At 68.4% G+C, this 15,803-nt stretch overlaps 3 protein-coding genes across 3 annotated transcripts; 2 read left to right on the forward strand and 1 right to left on the reverse strand.

The window, feature by feature from the left end:
* The first annotated feature begins 2,934 nt into the window (after positions 1-2,934).
* SFTPB (surfactant protein B) lies at positions 2,935-9,058 on the forward strand. Its single transcript, XM_050715727.1, has 9 exons — positions 2,935-3,010; positions 4,454-4,578; positions 5,562-5,633; positions 5,707-5,832; positions 6,545-6,646; positions 7,592-7,666; positions 7,755-8,000; positions 8,852-8,938; positions 9,023-9,058. Exons 1-9 carry the CDS (start codon positions 2,935-2,937, stop codon positions 9,056-9,058), a joined length of 945 nt encoding a protein of 314 aa, XP_050571684.1.
* A 238-nt stretch (positions 9,059-9,296) lies between these two features.
* On the reverse strand, positions 9,297-13,212 carry USP39 (ubiquitin specific peptidase 39). The gene is made up of 13 exons (XM_035568769.1): positions 13,166-13,212; positions 12,806-13,071; positions 12,295-12,364; positions 12,092-12,186; positions 11,705-11,841; positions 11,452-11,604; positions 11,129-11,354; positions 10,974-11,051; positions 10,773-10,840; positions 10,352-10,683; positions 9,664-9,799; positions 9,485-9,571; positions 9,297-9,391 (listed from the first exon to the last, which is right to left on the reverse strand). Exons 1-13 carry the CDS (start codon positions 13,210-13,212, stop codon positions 9,344-9,346), a joined length of 1,743 nt encoding a protein of 580 aa, XP_035424662.1. The 3' UTR covers positions 9,297-9,343.
* Positions 13,213-13,327: 115 nt separating this feature from the next.
* On the forward strand, positions 13,328-15,705 carry C27H2orf68 (chromosome 27 C2orf68 homolog). The gene is made up of 4 exons (XM_035568768.2): positions 13,328-13,517; positions 14,342-14,457; positions 15,223-15,356; positions 15,467-15,705. The coding sequence occupies exons 1-4, from the start codon at positions 13,420-13,422 to the stop codon at positions 15,587-15,589; spliced, it is 471 nt and encodes a 156-aa protein (XP_035424661.1). The 5' UTR covers positions 13,328-13,419; the 3' UTR covers positions 15,590-15,705.
* The last annotated feature ends 98 nt before the right edge of the window (positions 15,706-15,803 follow it).

Here is a 15,803-nt window from a genome sequence, read left to right on the forward strand (position 1 = left end):
GCACGTCCCGCGGTGTCCTCTTCCCCCCCCCATGTCCCCAACGTCCCCATCACTTCCCCTGCCCCCCCCCCCGCACCCCAAAGTGCCCCCCCCCGTCGCCCCAGTGCCCCCAACCCCCCCCATGTCCCCCTGGTGTCCCCTTGTGACCCCCTAACCCCCCCCATGTCCCCCGGTGTCCTCTTGTCCCCCCTAAATTCACCCCAGCCCCCCCATCACCACCCCTTGTCCCCCCCCAGTGCCCCCCCAGCCCCACCATGTCCCCAGAGTGCCCCCACTGTCCCCCCCCATGTCCACCTGTCCCCCCCAGTGCCCCCAATGTCCCCTTGACCCCCCAGGCCTCTCCCAGCCCCCCCCCACTGTCCCCATGCCCCCCCCCATCACCTCCCCTTGCTCCCCTCATGCCCCAAGGTCCCCAAAGTGCCCCCCCCTTGTCCACCCCTTGCCCCCCAACCCCCTGTCACCCCGTGTCCCCCCCATGTCCCCCTGCCCTCTCCTTGTCCCTCCCCAGTGCCCCCACAACCCCAGCCCCCCTATGCCCCCCCATCCCCTCCCAGCCCCCCACTGTCCCCATGTCCCCCCCCATCCCACCCCCTCCCCTTGTCCCCTCCCTGTGCCCCGACGTCCCCAAAGTGCCCCCCCCTTAGTCTCCCCAGGACCCCCCAGTGCCCCCACCCCCCCAGCCACCATGTGTCCCCCTTGTCCCCTTGTCCCCCTCCGTCACCCACCCCCAGTCCCCTCGGTGTCCCCCCCCAGAGCCCCCACGTCCCCTGGCTCACTCGTGTCCCCCACGTCCCCCCCCCCCCCCCCCATGTCCCTACGGAGTCCCCTTGTCCCCCCCAGCCCCCCCACATCCCCTTGTCTCCCCCCTGCCCCCCGCTGTCACACCAGTGACACGTCACCACCCTTCCCGGACACCTGCCCCCCCCCCCCCGCTGTGGCTGCTGTGGTTTTTGGGGGGGCCCTCCCGGGGGGGGGAGCCCTCCCTGCTCCTTCCTGGGGAGGGGACATAAAGCGCCCCGGGGCGTGGGGACAGCCAGCCATGGCCCTGCTGCTGCTGGCCCTGCTCCCCGCTGTCACCGGTGGGGACCGGAGGGGGGGACGGGGGGGGACTGGGGGTGTGGGGGGGCTGGGGACATGGAGAGCTGGGAATGGGGGGGGGACGTGGGGGGACGGGGACACAGGGATGGGAACGTGGGAGGGTGGGGACAGGGATGGGGACATGGTGGGGACAGGGGTGTGGGGACCAGAGGGGTGGGGACGTGGGGACAGGGACATGGGGACGTGGGGATGGGGACACAGGGGACATGGGGACCAGAGTGATGGGGACATGGGGATGTGGAGATGGGGACGTGGGGATGGGGACACAGGAAAGATGGGGACCAGAGTGATGGGGACATGGGGACACAGGGGACATGGAGACCAGAGGGATGGGGACAGGGGGGACAGGGGAACCGGAGTGACAGGGACATGAGGGACACAGGGACATGGGGGACATGGGGACCAGAGTGATGGGGACATGGGGGAGCTGGAGATGTGGTGGGGCTGGGGACTTAGGGGACAACTGGGACCAGGGCACTGGGGACAAGGTGGGGACAGGGGCACAAGGACCAGGGTGATGGGGACATCGGGGACATGAGGGGACAGGGATGGGGACAGGGACACAGGGGCTGGGGCTGACGTCCCTGACGTGGCACTGCCCAGCCCTGGTGCTGGTGGGGCCAGAGGGCCCCCCCTCGAGCCCCCAGACCCTGCCCGCGGGGGACACCGAGGATGGCCTCTGGCTGCAGCCGGGTGACAGGGACATCACGGTGAGGGGACGGGGGGGGCACTGGGAGGGGAGCCGTGGGGGACTGGGAGGGCACTGGTGTGTGCTGGGGGGCACCCGGGAGGCACTGGGGGGCACTGGTGGGCACCCATAGGGGCACTGGGGTGGAGACCAAGGGTGTCACTCACAGGGCACTGGGAGGGCACTGGGAGGGTACTGGGAGGGCAGCTGGGGGAACTGGGTCTCGGGCCCCTGCCGTGGCACCCATGGGTGCTACATGAGGGCTCGGTGGGTGCAGGGCGGGGGGCGGCAGCTCCACAACAGCTGGCGCTGCTGGATCTGCAGGAGCACCGTGAAGTCACTCGGCAAGGTGGCCCGTGACATCAGGGACAAGGTGAGTGGCCATGTCCCCGCACCAGGTGGCCCCGTGCCAGGTGGCCCCACGCGGGGCTCTGTCCCACACACGGTGTCCCCACAAGGGGTGGCAGCCCCCGTGCAAGGTCTCCCCATGCAGGGTGACCCCATGCGAGGTGGTGTCCCCAAAGAAGGTGATGTCCCTGTGCAAGGTGACGTCCCCATGTGAGGTGTCTCCATGCCAGGTGACCCCGTGCAAGGTGTCCCCATTTGAGGTGACATCCCCATGTGAGGTGTCCTCATGTGAGGTGACCCCCATGCAAGGTGTCCCCATGCGAGGTGTCCCCATACGAGGTGACATCCCCATATGAGGTGTCCCCATGCGAGGTGTCCCCATGTGAGGTGACCCCAGGCAAGGTGTACCCATGTCAGGTGACATCCACATGTGAGTTGTCCCCATGCCAGGTGATGTCCCCATGTGAGATACCCCCATACAAGGCGTCTCCGTGCCAGGTAATGTCCCCATGTGAGGTGTCCCCATGCCAGGTGGTGTCCCCATGCCAGGTGACCCCCCATGCAAGGTGACACCCCCATGCGAGGTGTCCCCATGCCAAGTGATGTCCCCATGAGAGATAGCCTCATGCAATGTGACATCCCCATGCCAGGTGTCCCCATACGAGGTGTCCCCATGCCAGGTGACACCCTCACTCAAGCTGTCCCCCTCCCTGTGTCCCCCCCCCCCCCCCGTGTCCCCCGGTGGTGCCGCGGTGCCGCAGGAGAAGGTGGCCCGTGTCACCCAGCGCGTCTGCGGCTGGATGGGGCCCCTGGGGGCCAGTTGCCACCACCTGCTGCGGCACTGGGTGACACCCATCATGGACGCGCTGGCGCACGGTGAGGCCCCCACCCACGTCTGCACCCACCTGGGGCTGTGCCACAAGGCATCCTGAGCCAGGTGAGCCCCGTCCCCAAACCTGTCCCCAAACCCGTCCCCAAACCCGTGCCCTGCCCACCTGGAGGGTCCTCGAGCCCCCGCAAGGGCTCTCGAGTCGAGGGCCGGGGACGGCGCCTCAAAGCCCTGCCGGGAAGGCGCACCCATGGGTGCTGCCTGTGGGGGGAGGGGGGCGGGGACATGGGTTGTGGGGACATGGGGCGTGGGAACACAGGGGCTTAGGGGTGTGGGGACATGGGATTTGGGGATACAGGGACATGGGGGGTGCAGGGACATGGCAGGAGATGGGGACATGGGGATAGAGGGACACGGGGGTGTGGGGACATGGGGCATGGGGACACAGGGACAATGCGGTGTGGGGACATGGCAGGAGATGGGGACATGGGGGGATGTGGGAGTAAGGGGACATGGGGGCATGGGACAAGGGAACACAGGGACATGGGGGGGTGGACTTGGGGACATGGGGTAGTGGGGGATATGGAGTGTGGGAGACAGGGTTTCGAGGCATGGGGACATGGGGGGGGGACATGGGGGTGTGGGGACATGGGGACATGGGGATGAGAATATGGGGACATGAGGGGCTGGGGACACAGGGACATGGCAGACAACACGTGGACATGGAGCCATGGGGACACGGGGACACCGCGCTGTGTCTCCCCCTCCCCTTCTCCCCCCAGGCACCAGCTGGCTCCGACGACCCCCGATGGCACCCGTGTCCCCCACATGTCCCCCACATGTCCCCAACGCTGTGACCACCCCGTCCTTCCCAGCACAATAAAGCTTTGTCATCACAGGGGTGGCACCTGCCTGTCCTCTGTGGGGGTCATACAGGGACCCTGATGGGAACCCCAATGCGGACCCCGATGGGAACTTCAGCGGGGAAATGGGGACCCCGACGGGGACATGGCTATGGGGACAGGGGGTGACACCTCCAGGGCCCTGTCCCTTGCTGTGAGCGGGGCTGGGGACAGCATGTCCCCGTGGCGCTGGCAGCGTCCCAGCAGCCACCTCCCATCCCCACGGGGCTATAAGAGCCCGCGGGGCACGGCCCCGCCACTGCCACCATGGCGCTGCCACCGTCCCCGTCCCCATCCCTGGCGCGGACACTGCTCCTCGCCCTGCTCTGTGCCACCACAGGTAGGGACCGTGACGCCCCCCCCCCCCCCCCCAGGGCTGGGCACCCCCCCAACCCCAAATCTGGGTGTGTCCCCCCCCTTTGGGGACACAGCAGTGGAATGGGGGGGCCCTTCCCCATTATGGGATTTGGGGGTATGGGGGAGGTCCTGGCCGCCTGGGTCTTCCCCCCCACACCCAAAGAGCTGTAAGGGGGGATTTGGGGGGGTTATGGGGGGGGTCCCGGCGCTGGGTGCTGACGGTGGCCGCAGGGCTGGGGGGGCCGGGGGAGCGCTGCGGGGCCCCCCCCCACGCCTGGTGCCAGAGCTGGGGGACAGCGCTGCGCTGCGGGGCCCTGGAGCTCTGCGCCCGCCGCGGCTGGGCCCCCAGCGCCAAGGTGAGCGCCGTCACGGAGCCGTGTCCCCACGTCCCCACGTCCCCACACCCTATTTCCCATTCGCCCTGTCCCCAGCCCCCCGTGTCCGCCCCCCCACCCCATATCCCATGCCCTCTGACCCTGCGTCCTCATGACCGGGGGGGGTTCCCATGTCCCTCTCCCCACTCCCCATATCCCCATTCTCCCATGTCCCCGTGCCCCCCCCATGTCCCGGTGCCCCACGTCCCATACCCTATGCCCAATGGCCCATGCCGTGTCCCTCTGTCCCCATGTTCCCATTCCCGGTGCCCCTTGTCCCCATGCCCCATATCCGTGTTCACATGCCACGTGTTTGTATGTCCCCAACTCCATGTCCCCATATAACGATGCCCCATGTCTCCACACCCCATTGCCATGTCTCCAGTCCATTTCCCCATGTCCCCAAACACCATGCCGTACATCCCCATGTCCCCAAGCCATTCTCCTGTGCCCTATACCCCATGCTGTATGTCCCCAAGTCCATTCCCCCATGTCCGCATGCTACATGTCCCCATGTTCCCAAGCCCATTTCCCCATGTCCCCATGTCCCCAAGTCCATTTCCCCATGTCCCCATACTCCACGCCTTATGTCCCCATGTCCCCAAGTCCATTCCCTTGTGTCCTATACCCCATGCTATATGTCCCCAAGTCCATTTTCCCATGTCCCTCTACTCCATACTATATGTCCCCATATCCCCAAGTCCTTTTCCCCATGTCCCCAAGTCTGTTTCCCCATGCCCCCATACCCCATGCTATACATCCCCATGTCCCCAAGTCCTTTTCCCCATGTCCCCATGCTATATGTCCCCAAGTCCATTTCCCCATGTCCCAAACGCCGTTTCCCCATGCCCCCATACTCCACACCACATGTCCCCAAGCCCCTTTCCCCCTTCCCTGTACCCCCCCGTCCCAGTACCACCCATCCCCATACGCCTCCGTCCCGCTGCGGGTGCCCCCTCTCGCAGGAGGACATGTGCGCTGACTGCCAGGAGGTCGTCACCCTGCTCCTCCGCATGGCCAACGAGTCGGCCACCAAGGTGCCTGAGGGACACGGGGGGGGGACACAAGGTGTGGGTGCCCCCGCGGGTGCCATCGTGGCTGTGGGCGCAGGCGGCCGTGGAGGGATTTCTGCGCCGGGAGTGCACAGCGCTGCCGGTGCCCACCATGGTGGCCCCCTGCCAGAACCTGGTGCACGAGTACATCACCCTCCTCGTCACCCACCTGGAGGAACACCTCGTGAGTGGCACCCGTGGGTGCTGTGAGGGGCGGGCAGGGGTGCCCAGGGGTGCTGGGGGGGACACGGTGCCATTTGGGAACACCCTGGGGTGTGGGGTAGATTGGGGGGGGGGGTCACTGTGCCATTTGGGGACACCTCGGGGTGCTGGAGGACACCATGCCACTTGGGGACACCCCAAGGTGCTGCGGGAGGATTAGGGACGGACACCATGCCATTTGGGGACATCTGCGGGTTCTGGTTAGAGTGGGGACGCTGTTCCATTTAGGGACGCCTTGGGGTGCTGGGAATACTGGGGACACTGTGCCACTGGGGGACACGTTGGGGTGCTGGGAAGATTGGGGACACCATGCCATTTGGGAACACCTTGGGGTGCTGGGTATACTGGGGACACTGTGCCATTTAGGGACACTTTGGGGTGCTGGGAAGACTGGGGACACCGTAACATTTGGGGACATTATGGCACTTGGGGACATCTTGGGGTGGGGGGAAGACTGGAGACACTTTGCCTCTTGGGGACACTTTGGGGTTCTGGGGACACCATGCCACTTGGGGACACCTTGGGGTGCTGGGAAAACTGGGGACACTGTGCCACCGCGGGACACCTCGGGGTGCCAGGTGCCCCATGCTGGGGAGCAAACCCAGGCGTTGGGGCCCCCCCACCCCGCGCTGCCCCTGCCTGTCGGGGGGGGTGCCCTCACCGTGTCCCCCCAGAAGCCCTCGGCCATCTGCGCCCGGCTGGAGCTGTGCCCAGGGCAGCCTGGAGGGGTCCTGGCCGTGCCCCCCCACCTCGGGGCACCCAGCGCCCGCCCGCAGGTAGGAGCTGCTCCGCAGGGGACTGGGGGCATCTGGGGGGTATCTATAGGGGATATTTGGGGGCATCTCTATAGGCTTCTATATGGGCATCTGGGGGCATCTATGGGGTCTCTGGGGGTATCTCTGGGGGCATCTATACAGGGTTCTATATGGGCATCTTGGGGACATCTACAGCGGCTTCTGGGGGCACCTACAAGGGTAGCTGGGGGCATCTATAAGGACGTCTATATGGGTATCTACATGGACATCTGCATAGGCTTCTATATGGGCTTCTACGTGGGCATCTGTGAGCACCTATATAGGCTTCTATATGAGCATCCATATGGCATCTGTGGGTATCCACACAGACTTCTATAAGGGCTTCTACATGGGCATCTATATAGGCTTTTATAAGGGCATCTGTGGGCACCTGTGTGGGCATCTGAGGGTACCTATATGGTTTTCTATATGGGCACCTACATGGGCATCTGTGGGTATCTATACGGGCTTTTATGGGGACATCTACATGGACATCTATGGGCATCTATATGGGCTTCTATACGGGGATCTGTGCGCACCTATATGGGCTTCTATATGGGCACCTACCTGGGCATCGGTAGGCATCTACACAGGCTTTTATAGGGGCATCTACATGGGCATCTGCGGGCACCTATATGGGCTTCTGTATGGGCATCTGCGGGCACCTATATGGGCTTCTGTATGGGCATCTGCGGGCACCTATATGGGCTTCTGTATGGGCATCCGCGGGCACCTATGAGGTTTTCTATATGGGCCCCGATGTGGGCACCCCACTGGCCAGGACAGGGGCAGCCCCGTGGCCACCCCCGTGGGCCGCTGGCCGCAGAGCCAGGCAGCGGGAGCTCCCCGTGCCGACGCCACCATTAGGCTCCAGAGTGAACAGGGGGCCGAAAGCACGCACCCACCCCCCCGTGTCCCCAGGGCGAGGACCTCCCCATGCCGCTGCCGCTCTGCTGGCTGTGCCGCAACTTCATCGGCCGCCTCGAAGCCTCCATCCCCAAGGTGCCGAGGGTGGGCGGGACACAAAGGGGGAGGGGGGGGGGGTCACGAAGCCGGGGCGACCCCACCCTGACGGCAGCGCCGCCCGCAGGAGGCGGCGGCGGCGGCGGTGTCACGGTTGTGCCGGGTGCTGCCGGCGGCGGTGGCGGGCCCGTGCCAGTGCCTGGCCGAGCGCTACACGGTGCTGGTGCTGGAGGCGGTGCTGGAGCACCTGGGCCCCCGCCTGCTGTGCCGCCTGCTCCTCGCCTGCCACCCCGAGGACGACGGCTGCGCCCCGCTGCCACCGCGGCGGCCCCCCAGGGGCACCGAGGACACGGCGCTGCGTGTGGGGCACGAGGTGAGGGCGGGGGGGTTGGGGCGGTGGTGGTGGCGGTGCCAGGGTTGGGGTGGGGGGCGAGGTGCCGGGGGGGTGACCCCCAGGGTGTGGTGGGGCACCCAGGGGTGGCACAGCGCCCGCTGAGGTGCTCCGGGGTGGCACAGCACCATGGGATGCGCCAGGGACACAAAGGGTTAGCGTGGTCCCAAGGGACGCATCACAAGGTGTCACCACCCCACAGGACGCGCCAGGAACCCAAAAAGATATTATGGCCCCGGTGGACGCTTCCCAGGGTGTCACAGCCCCAAGGGATGTGCCAGGAACCCAAAAGGTTATCATGGCCCCAAGGGACACATCCCATGGTTTCACAATCCCAAGGGACACACCCCAAGGTGTCCCCACCCCACAGGACATGCCAGGAACCCAAGAGCTTATCATGGCCCCAAGGGACAGACCCTAGCGTGTCACGGCCCCAGGGGACATGCTCCAAGGTGTCACAGCCCCAGGGGACACTCCAGGGACACACACAGGAGGTGTCACAGCCCCAGGGGACATGCCAGGAGCGTCACGGGGACTTCACACCCCACGGGACACACCCCAGGGCGTCTCAGGCCAATGTCCCCGTGTCACAGCCCCAGAAGGTGCCACAGCTCCAAGGGACGTGTCACTGTCCCCAAGGGTGGGACAGCCCCAGGGGATGCACCCAGCAAAGGCCACGTCCCCAGGGGGACGCCACAGGGCGTCACCCCCCCACAGGGCACGCCAGGACCCCCCCATACGTGTCACCTCCACAAGGGACGACCCCGGGGCTGCCACAGGACCCCCAAGGGCCGTCCCCGTCCCCGCTGCCACCCCCTGTCCCCTCCCCGCAGGACCCGGAGCTGTCCCCGAAGCCGGGACCCTGCGCCCTGGGCCCGGCCTATTGGTGCTCCAGCCCCGAGGCCGCCCGGCGCTGCAAGGTGAGTAGGGGCAGGATGACAAGGGACACGGGGTGGGGGGGGGACATGTGGCCCCCAACATGCCCCCCCCGTGCTCCCCGCCAGGCCCTGCGGTACTGCCAGGACCACGCCGGGCTGTAGGGGGACAGGAGGAGGCAGCAGCGCGCCCGGCCCCGCAGAGACCCCAAATAAAGCTTGGATGCCAGCACCCCGCTCTCCTCCATCTGGTTTGGGGCCGCCCGGGTTTTTTTTTTTTTGTTTTTTTTTCTCTTTGAAGTGGGGGTGGGCGGGTTCTCACACCTCCCCCGGCTACCCCAAAGCTGTGAAAACCACGCGTCACCTCCTGCGGCGAAACTGGGGCAAAAAGGGCGGAAAAAGGTTTAAAAAAATACACGCGGAGTCCTTTAATGGGTGGCCCCGCGGGGCTCAGGCGCCTTGCTGGTTCGTCTCATCCTCCTCACGCCGCTTCCAGATCTGGGGGGGGGGGGGAAACAGGGGGGTGAGCAATGTGGGGGGAAGTTTGGGGTGCGAGAGGTGTCCCCGTGTCCCCCCCTGGCGTCCCCTCACCTGGATGTAGGCCTCGGAAAGCGTGATCATCTGCGGCAGGATGTCGGTGACCTGCAGGTCCTGCAGCTCGTACCACTTACCGGTGCCCTGCGAGGGGACACGAGGGGACACCGGTGACGCCAGGGGGCACCTTTTTGTCCCCCCCCCCCGCCTCCAGCACGCCCCGGAGGGCCACTCACGTGGTGCAGCACGTGGATGCGGTAGGAGCCCTCGGAGGGTTTCCCGTCGTGCACGATGTTGGCGATGAGGTCGTAGGTGGTGTTGGTGTGCACCGCCTGCACCTCCTCCGACAGGTACTCCCGCAGGTCCACGTTGCTGCGGGGACGCGCCGTGGGCACCCACGCTGCCCCAAAACCTCCCCCGGGGATCCCCGCGCGCACCCCGGTTTGCAAAGGGTGGGCTCGGGCACGGGGGGAGATCCCAAAGGCACCCCAAAAACGTGAGCACCCTGGTTTGCAAAGGGTGGGTTTGGGCACCAGGGGAGATCCTAAAGGCACCCCAAAAATGTGAGCATCCCGCTTTGCAAAGCCTGGGTTCAGGCACGAGGGGAGATCCCAAAGGCACCCCAGAAAAGTGCGCACACTGCAATGCAAAGCCCAGATTCGGGTTCCGGGGGAGATCCTAAAGGCACCCTAAAAACATGAGCACCCTGGTTTGCAAAGCCCGAATTTGGGCACTGGGGGAGATCCCAAAGGCACCCCAAAAACTTGGGCACCCCGCTTTGCAAAGCCTGGGTTCAGGCACTAGGGGAGATCCCAAAGGCACCCCAAACACCTGCACACCCCAGCTTGCAAAGGACGGGTTCTGGCACCGGGGGAGCCCCTTTGGGGCCTTGAGGCACCCCAAAACCCCTGCGGGGGCACTCACGTGATGGGGAAGTTGACGATGGTGGGGTTTTTCTCCACGAAGAAGTTGTTCTTGGTGAAGCGCTTGATGCAGAAGATGAGGTAGGGCGGCAGCCTGGTGAGCTGGAAGCGCTTGAGGAAGTTCTCCTTGTAGGTCTTGTACTCCTTCTCGGTGGCGCCGTTGAACTTGGCCAGGATGCTGAAGAGGGGCACCTGGGGGATGATGAGCTGCTCCTTCTCGTCCTTGTAGAGCGGCGCCGTGGGCAGGTCCAGCGTCAGGTACATGAACGTGGACTCCACCATCGTCTCCTGGTACTCGGCGTTCTGCAGCAGCTGCGCCTTCTCCTCGGCAGGCTGCGGGACCGGGCTCAGCGCGGGGCTGGCGGGGTGGGAAGCCCCCTCCCCGGGCTGTGGAAGCCCCCCGACCCCCAGGGGACACTCACCAGGTCGGGGTGAGGCAGCTTTTTGGTGAAGATGCGCATGGAGCCCTGGAAGACGTCGGTGACGATGGCTGCGGGCACGGAACGGGGACGGTGGAGAAGACAGGAGCCAACCTCGGCTTGAAACGAGCATCACCTGCAGCCGTGACCCCCCCCCGGGGGACGTCACCCACCCAAAAGCCCCCCCCAAAGCCCCCCTCTCACTTTTCTTCTTCTTCTTGGTGCCGCCCAGGGCCGAGTGCAGCGCGTTGAGGAACCAGGAGAGGAAATCGACCCCGTCCCCTGCAAAGCAGGGGGAGAAATCAGAGCCGTGCCCACAACGGCAGCGCCTCCCGGCCGCGCCCAGCGCCGCCCCACACCCTGCTTGGTGATCTGGAAGTTCTTCTTGCTGCACAGCACCACGGCCTGCAGCATCTCGTGGGGCGAGACATGCGCCTTGAAGTTGCGCGGGTTCCACAGCTTCCGCATCAGCTCCCCGAAGCGCTGCACCAGCAGGAACATGATGTCCCCGGGCGGGCGCTTGATGCTCTTGTAGTTGTCCTCCTCCAGGAAGTAATTCCGCAGCGGGGGGACGTTGGACAGAGCCTGCGGGCGGGGACGGGGCGGGAGGCAGCCCCGTTAAGGGTTGGTTTTTCGGGGGGGGGGGCGTGCAGCCCCCCAAAACCCAGCCCGGGGGCCGTACCTGCAGCACGGCGTTGGCGTAGTCGTTGGCCTTGATGTTGTTGAGCCCCACGATGCCGGGCAGGTAGGTGGTGCCGTCGTAGGCGCGCGAAAGCTTGGCCTGCTTGTCCAGGTTGGAGATGTGCTGCGCGGTGAAGGTGGGCTTCAGCACGTACTGCGGGGACCGGGGGGAGAAAACGGCCTCAGCTGGGGGGGGGCTCCCGGGGGCAGCCCCGGGGCCGGGCGGGCAGCGCGGGGCCAGCAGGGGGCCGCACCGTGATGTCCTCGAGGGAGGAGTCGATGATCTCGTAGTTGTCGGGCAGGCAGTAGAACTTGAGGGTGTGCAGGTTGAGGAAGACGTGGTGGCTGAGCTGCACGCTGTGGATGTAGGCGTGGGACTTCAGCCCCCGGCCTGCCAGAGAGAGGGACGAGGCGTCAGGGGCAGGGGGCAGGAGGGATGGGGAAAGGGCTCAGAGCACCCTAAAAAGCCCCAAAACCGCAAGGAAAAGGGACTGGAGGGATAGGGGAAGAGCTCAGGGTGCCCCCAAAAGCCCAAAACCACAGGGGTAAGGGACAGGAGGGATGGGGAAAGGGCTTGGGGCACCCCAAAAACCCCCCCAGAACAGCAGCGGGGGGGCCGGGACGCTGCCCCCGTTGCTCACCCTGGAAGTACTTCCCGCAGACCAGGCAGGCGTAGACGTTGATGTGGGACAGCGAGATGGAGCACAGCTTCTCAAAGTCAAAATCCAGCACGCTCCTGGGGGGGTGGGGGGGTGGGGTGGCAGAGCCGTGGGGTGGCTGCGGGACACCCCCGGTGTGCCCGGTGCCCCCTCCCTGGTGCCCGTTCCCCTGCCCCCCCCCTCACTTGTTGATGGTGTCCAGGTAGGGGCAGTGGCGGCTGCGCTGGTCCTCGGGGTCGAAGCGGCCATAGCGCACTGCGGGGGCACGGGGCTCGTTAGCGAGGGGCTCGTTAGCGAGGGGGTGGTGCCGACCCTCCTGGTGCCCCCCAATCCCATCCCGGTGCCCCCAGATCCAGCCCCGGTAAACCCCAGATCCCGCCCCAGTACCCCCAGATCCCAAACCGGTGCCCCCACATTGCACCCCAGTGCCCCCCCCGGTTCCCGTTACCCCCCAGTTCTGGCCCGGTGCCCCCCCAGATCCCATCCCGGTGCTCCCCCGATCTCACCCCGGTGCCCCCGGTTCCCGGTGCCTCTCCCCCAGATCCAGCCCCAGTGCCCCCGGATCCAGCCCCAGTTCCCAGTGCCCCCCCAGTTCCAGCCCCGGTACCCCCCAGATCCCCCCCCGGTGCCCCCCCGGCCCCCCCCCAACCCCCCCCATCGCCCCCCCGTTCCCCCCCACCCCCCCCCCGCGCCCACCGGCGGGCTCGGGCTCGGGGTCGGACTCCCCCTCTGGCTCCCGTTCGCGCTTCACCCTCACGGGCCCGCTCCCGGCCCCGGTCCCGGTCCCGGTCCCGGTCCCGGCCCAGGCCCCGCTGCCGGCCCCCGGCTCCTTCCTGAGGCGCGCGGGGCCCCCCGCCAGGCCCGGCCCCGGGCCCCCGCCGCTCTCCGCCGCCTCCCGCTTGTCACGGCCCCGCTCCGCCTCCCGCCGACCCCGGCCCCGCTCCGCCTCCCCCTCCCGGCGGCTCCGCGCCGAGCCCCGCGCCGAGCCCGAACCGGAGCCGGAGCCGGAGCCGGAGCCGGAGCCGCCCCCGCCCCCTCCCCCCCCCCCGCTCCCGCTCCCGCTCCCGCTCCCGCTCCCGGTCCCGCTTCCCGCGGCTGGACATGGCCGCGCACTGCGCGTGCGCCGCGACCCCACCGCGCAAGCGCAGAAGGAGGCGGGGCTTCGTTCTGCACTCTGCGCGTGCGCGCCGCCCTGCCCGTCTCCGCCCCCGCGCATGCGCGCTGCCGCGCCCCCGCGGCGGCCGGCGGGGGTTTTAAAGGGGCCGCGGCCCGGTACCGGCGGGGCCTCCTGCACCTCCCGGCGCCGCTTCATGGAGGCGGCCGCGGGGTGGCGCTGCCGCCGGCCGGGCGGGCGGCTCGATATGAGCCACGGCTTCGTGCGGCACATCCGCCGCAACCAGCTCGCCAGGTACCGGCACCGGGCCCCCCGGCACCGCCAACCCTGCCCCCCTCAACCGGACACCCCCCCCCCCCGCGGCCCCGGGTCCCCGATGCTACCGGCTGTGCCCGCCGGTGCCCCAACAACCCCCCCGGTACCGCCCGGTACCCCCCCGGTACCCCAGTACTGCCCCCGGTACCCTCCCGGGACACCCCCCCCGGTACCCCAGTACCCCCCCGGTGTCCCGGGACCCTCCCGTGTCTCCCCCGGTGCCCCAATACCCCCCCCAGCGCTCCCCTGCCCCCCTCGGTGTCCCAGTACCCCCCCCGGTACCATCCTAGTCCCTCCTAGTATCCCCCCGGTGCTCCCGTGCCCCCCCCGGTACCCCAATACCCCCCCGGTACCCCAATACCACCTCCCGTACCCTCCCAGGATCCCCCCTTGTGCTCCCGTGCCCCCCTCGGTGCCCAAATACCCCTCCCCGGTACCATCCCGTACCCTCCCGGTACCCCGCTGGCACCCTCCGGTGCTCCCGTGCCCCCCCCGGTACCCCAATAGCCCCCCCCGGGCCCTCCCCGGTGCCCCAACATCCTCCCGTGCCCCCCCGTACCCCAATACCACCCCCTGTGCCCTCCCGGTACCCCCCCGGTACCCCAATACCCTCCCCGGTACCCCAATACCCCCCCCTCCGGTGCCCTCCCGGTACTCCGGTGTCCCCCCCCCCGGTGCTCCACCATCCCCCCGGTGCCCCTCCAGGACCCCCCCGCGCCCATTCCCAGTACCCCGTACCCCCCCCCCCGACCCCCCCCGGTGCCCCCCCGGTACCGGCGGGCGCTGAGGGGCTGCTGCCCCAGGGACGCCTACGAGCGCTCGGTGCGGCAGGCGCGGGGGCGGGCGAGGGGGCGGCACACCGCGGCCCCCCCCCGGCCCCGCCGCCCCGACCAGCCGGTGTACCGGCCCCGGCGGCCCGGTGAGAGGGGGGGCACCCAAAGGGGGGGAGGGGGCTGGGGACCTGGGGGGGGGGGGCACCCAAGGGTGGGCACGGGCATGGGGGGGCACCCCGATAAGATGGGGGGGCACCCAAAGGGGGGGGCACCCAATAAGGGGGGGGCGGTCCAGGGGGCTTTGGGGGGGGGCAGGGGGGCACCCAAGGGTGGGTGTGGGCACGGGGGGGGGCACCCAAAGCAGGGGGGGCACTGCTGATAGATGGGGGGGGCACCCAATGAGTGTGGTGCTGGGGAGCACCCATGGGGGGGGGGCACCCAATAAGGGGGGGTCACCCAATAAGGGGGGGGGTACCCAATAAGGGGCAGGTGGTCCAGGGGGCTTTGGGGGAGGGGGGCACCCAAGGGTGGGCAAGGGCATGGGGGGGGGCACCCAATGGGGGGGTAGGAGGGGCCTGGTGAACTGGGGTGGCACCCCGGGGGGGGCACCCATATGGGGGGGCCCTGGTGAGCTTGAGGGGGGCACCCATGGGAGGGCATGGGGGGCACCCAGTAATGGGGGGGGGGGCATGGTGGCGGTCCTTAGGGTGGGCACCCTAGGGTGGGCTGGGTTGGGGGGGGGGCAAGGAGGGGGAATGGGGTGGGGGGGGCACCCCCAGTGACCGGGGGGGGTCCCCAGGGTGTGTGGGGGGGGCACCCAGAGGTGGTGATGGAGCTGGGGGGGGCGGGCACGGGGGGCACCACCCGCAGTGACCCCGCCCCGCCCCGCCCCCACCCCGGGGTGGCCGCAGGGGGGGGCGCCTCCGGTGACGGCACCGCGGGGTCCCCGCCCCCCCCCGCCCCCCCCGAGCCCCGCGGCCCCCGGCTCTTCTGCCTGGACTTCGAGGGGGACGACGGGCGCGTCACCAGCGTCATCGTGCACCAGGTGGGGACACGGGGGCGGGGGGGGGGGCCGGGGACGTGGGGACACCCCCCCGTGAGTGTGTGTCCCCCCCCCCGCCCCCCCCGGCCCCGCGGTGACACCGGATGCCGCAGGGGGACAGCGCTGAGGAGGTGACGCGGAGGGTGTGCGCCCGCAGCCCCCTGGAGCCCCCCCTGCGGCGCGCCCTGTGCCAGCGGGTGCAGGACGAGCTCAGCAAGCGCCAGGGGACGCGGTGACACCGGGGACACCCGCCGGGGACGCGGTGACACTGGGACGGCCGCCGTCACCCCCCCGGTCCCCGCCGCCGGGTGCCGGGGGGGGTTGTGGGGGCAGTAAACGGGATGGAGGCCCCCCTGTGCGTGGCTGTCTCTGGGGAAACTGAGGCACGGGGGGGTGGGGGGGGTCCCTGATGTCACCACGATTGGGGACCTCGCTGGTGGTGTCCCCCGC

The sequence above is a fragment of the Cygnus atratus genome, chromosome 27, assembly GCF_013377495.2.
Source record: "Cygnus atratus isolate AKBS03 ecotype Queensland, Australia chromosome 27, CAtr_DNAZoo_HiC_assembly, whole genome shotgun sequence".
Taxonomy (NCBI): domain Eukaryota; kingdom Metazoa; phylum Chordata; class Aves; order Anseriformes; family Anatidae; genus Cygnus; species Cygnus atratus.

Excerpts from the sequence above, each read along its gene's own strand:
- SFTPB (XM_050715727.1), top strand. The coding sequence starts at position 2,935 with ATGGGGCCCCTGGGGGCCAGTTGCCACCACCTGCTGCGGCACTGGGTG. Across the intron at positions 3,011-4,453 it reads CATGGACGCGCTGGCGCACG|GGCTGGGGGGGCCGGGGGAG; the intron begins GTGAGGCCCCCA and ends CGGTGGCCGCAG. Across the intron at positions 6,647-7,591 it reads CACCCAGCGCCCGCCCGCAG|GACCTCCCCATGCCGCTGCC; the intron begins GTAGGAGCTGCT and ends CCCCAGGGCGAG.
- USP39 (XM_035568769.1), bottom strand. The coding sequence starts at position 13,212 with ATGTCCAGCCGCGGGAAGCGGGACCGGGAGCGGGAGCGGGAGCGGGA. Across the intron at positions 10,841-10,973 it reads CACCAAGAAGAAGAAGAAAA|CCATCGTCACCGACGTCTTC; the intron begins GTGAGAGGGGGG and ends CCGTGCCCGCAG. Across the intron at positions 9,392-9,484 it reads TTTCCGAGGCCTACATCCAG|ATCTGGAAGCGGCGTGAGGA; the intron begins GTGAGGGGACGC and ends CCCCCCCCCCAG.
- C27H2orf68 (XM_035568768.2), top strand. The coding sequence starts at position 13,420 with ATGGAGGCGGCCGCGGGGTGGCGCTGCCGCCGGCCGGGCGGGCGGCTC. Across the intron at positions 13,518-14,341 it reads CGCCGCAACCAGCTCGCCAG|GGACGCCTACGAGCGCTCGG; the intron begins GTACCGGCACCG and ends CTGCTGCCCCAG. Across the intron at positions 14,458-15,222 it reads GTACCGGCCCCGGCGGCCCG|GGGGGGGCGCCTCCGGTGAC; the intron begins GTGAGAGGGGGG and ends GGGTGGCCGCAG.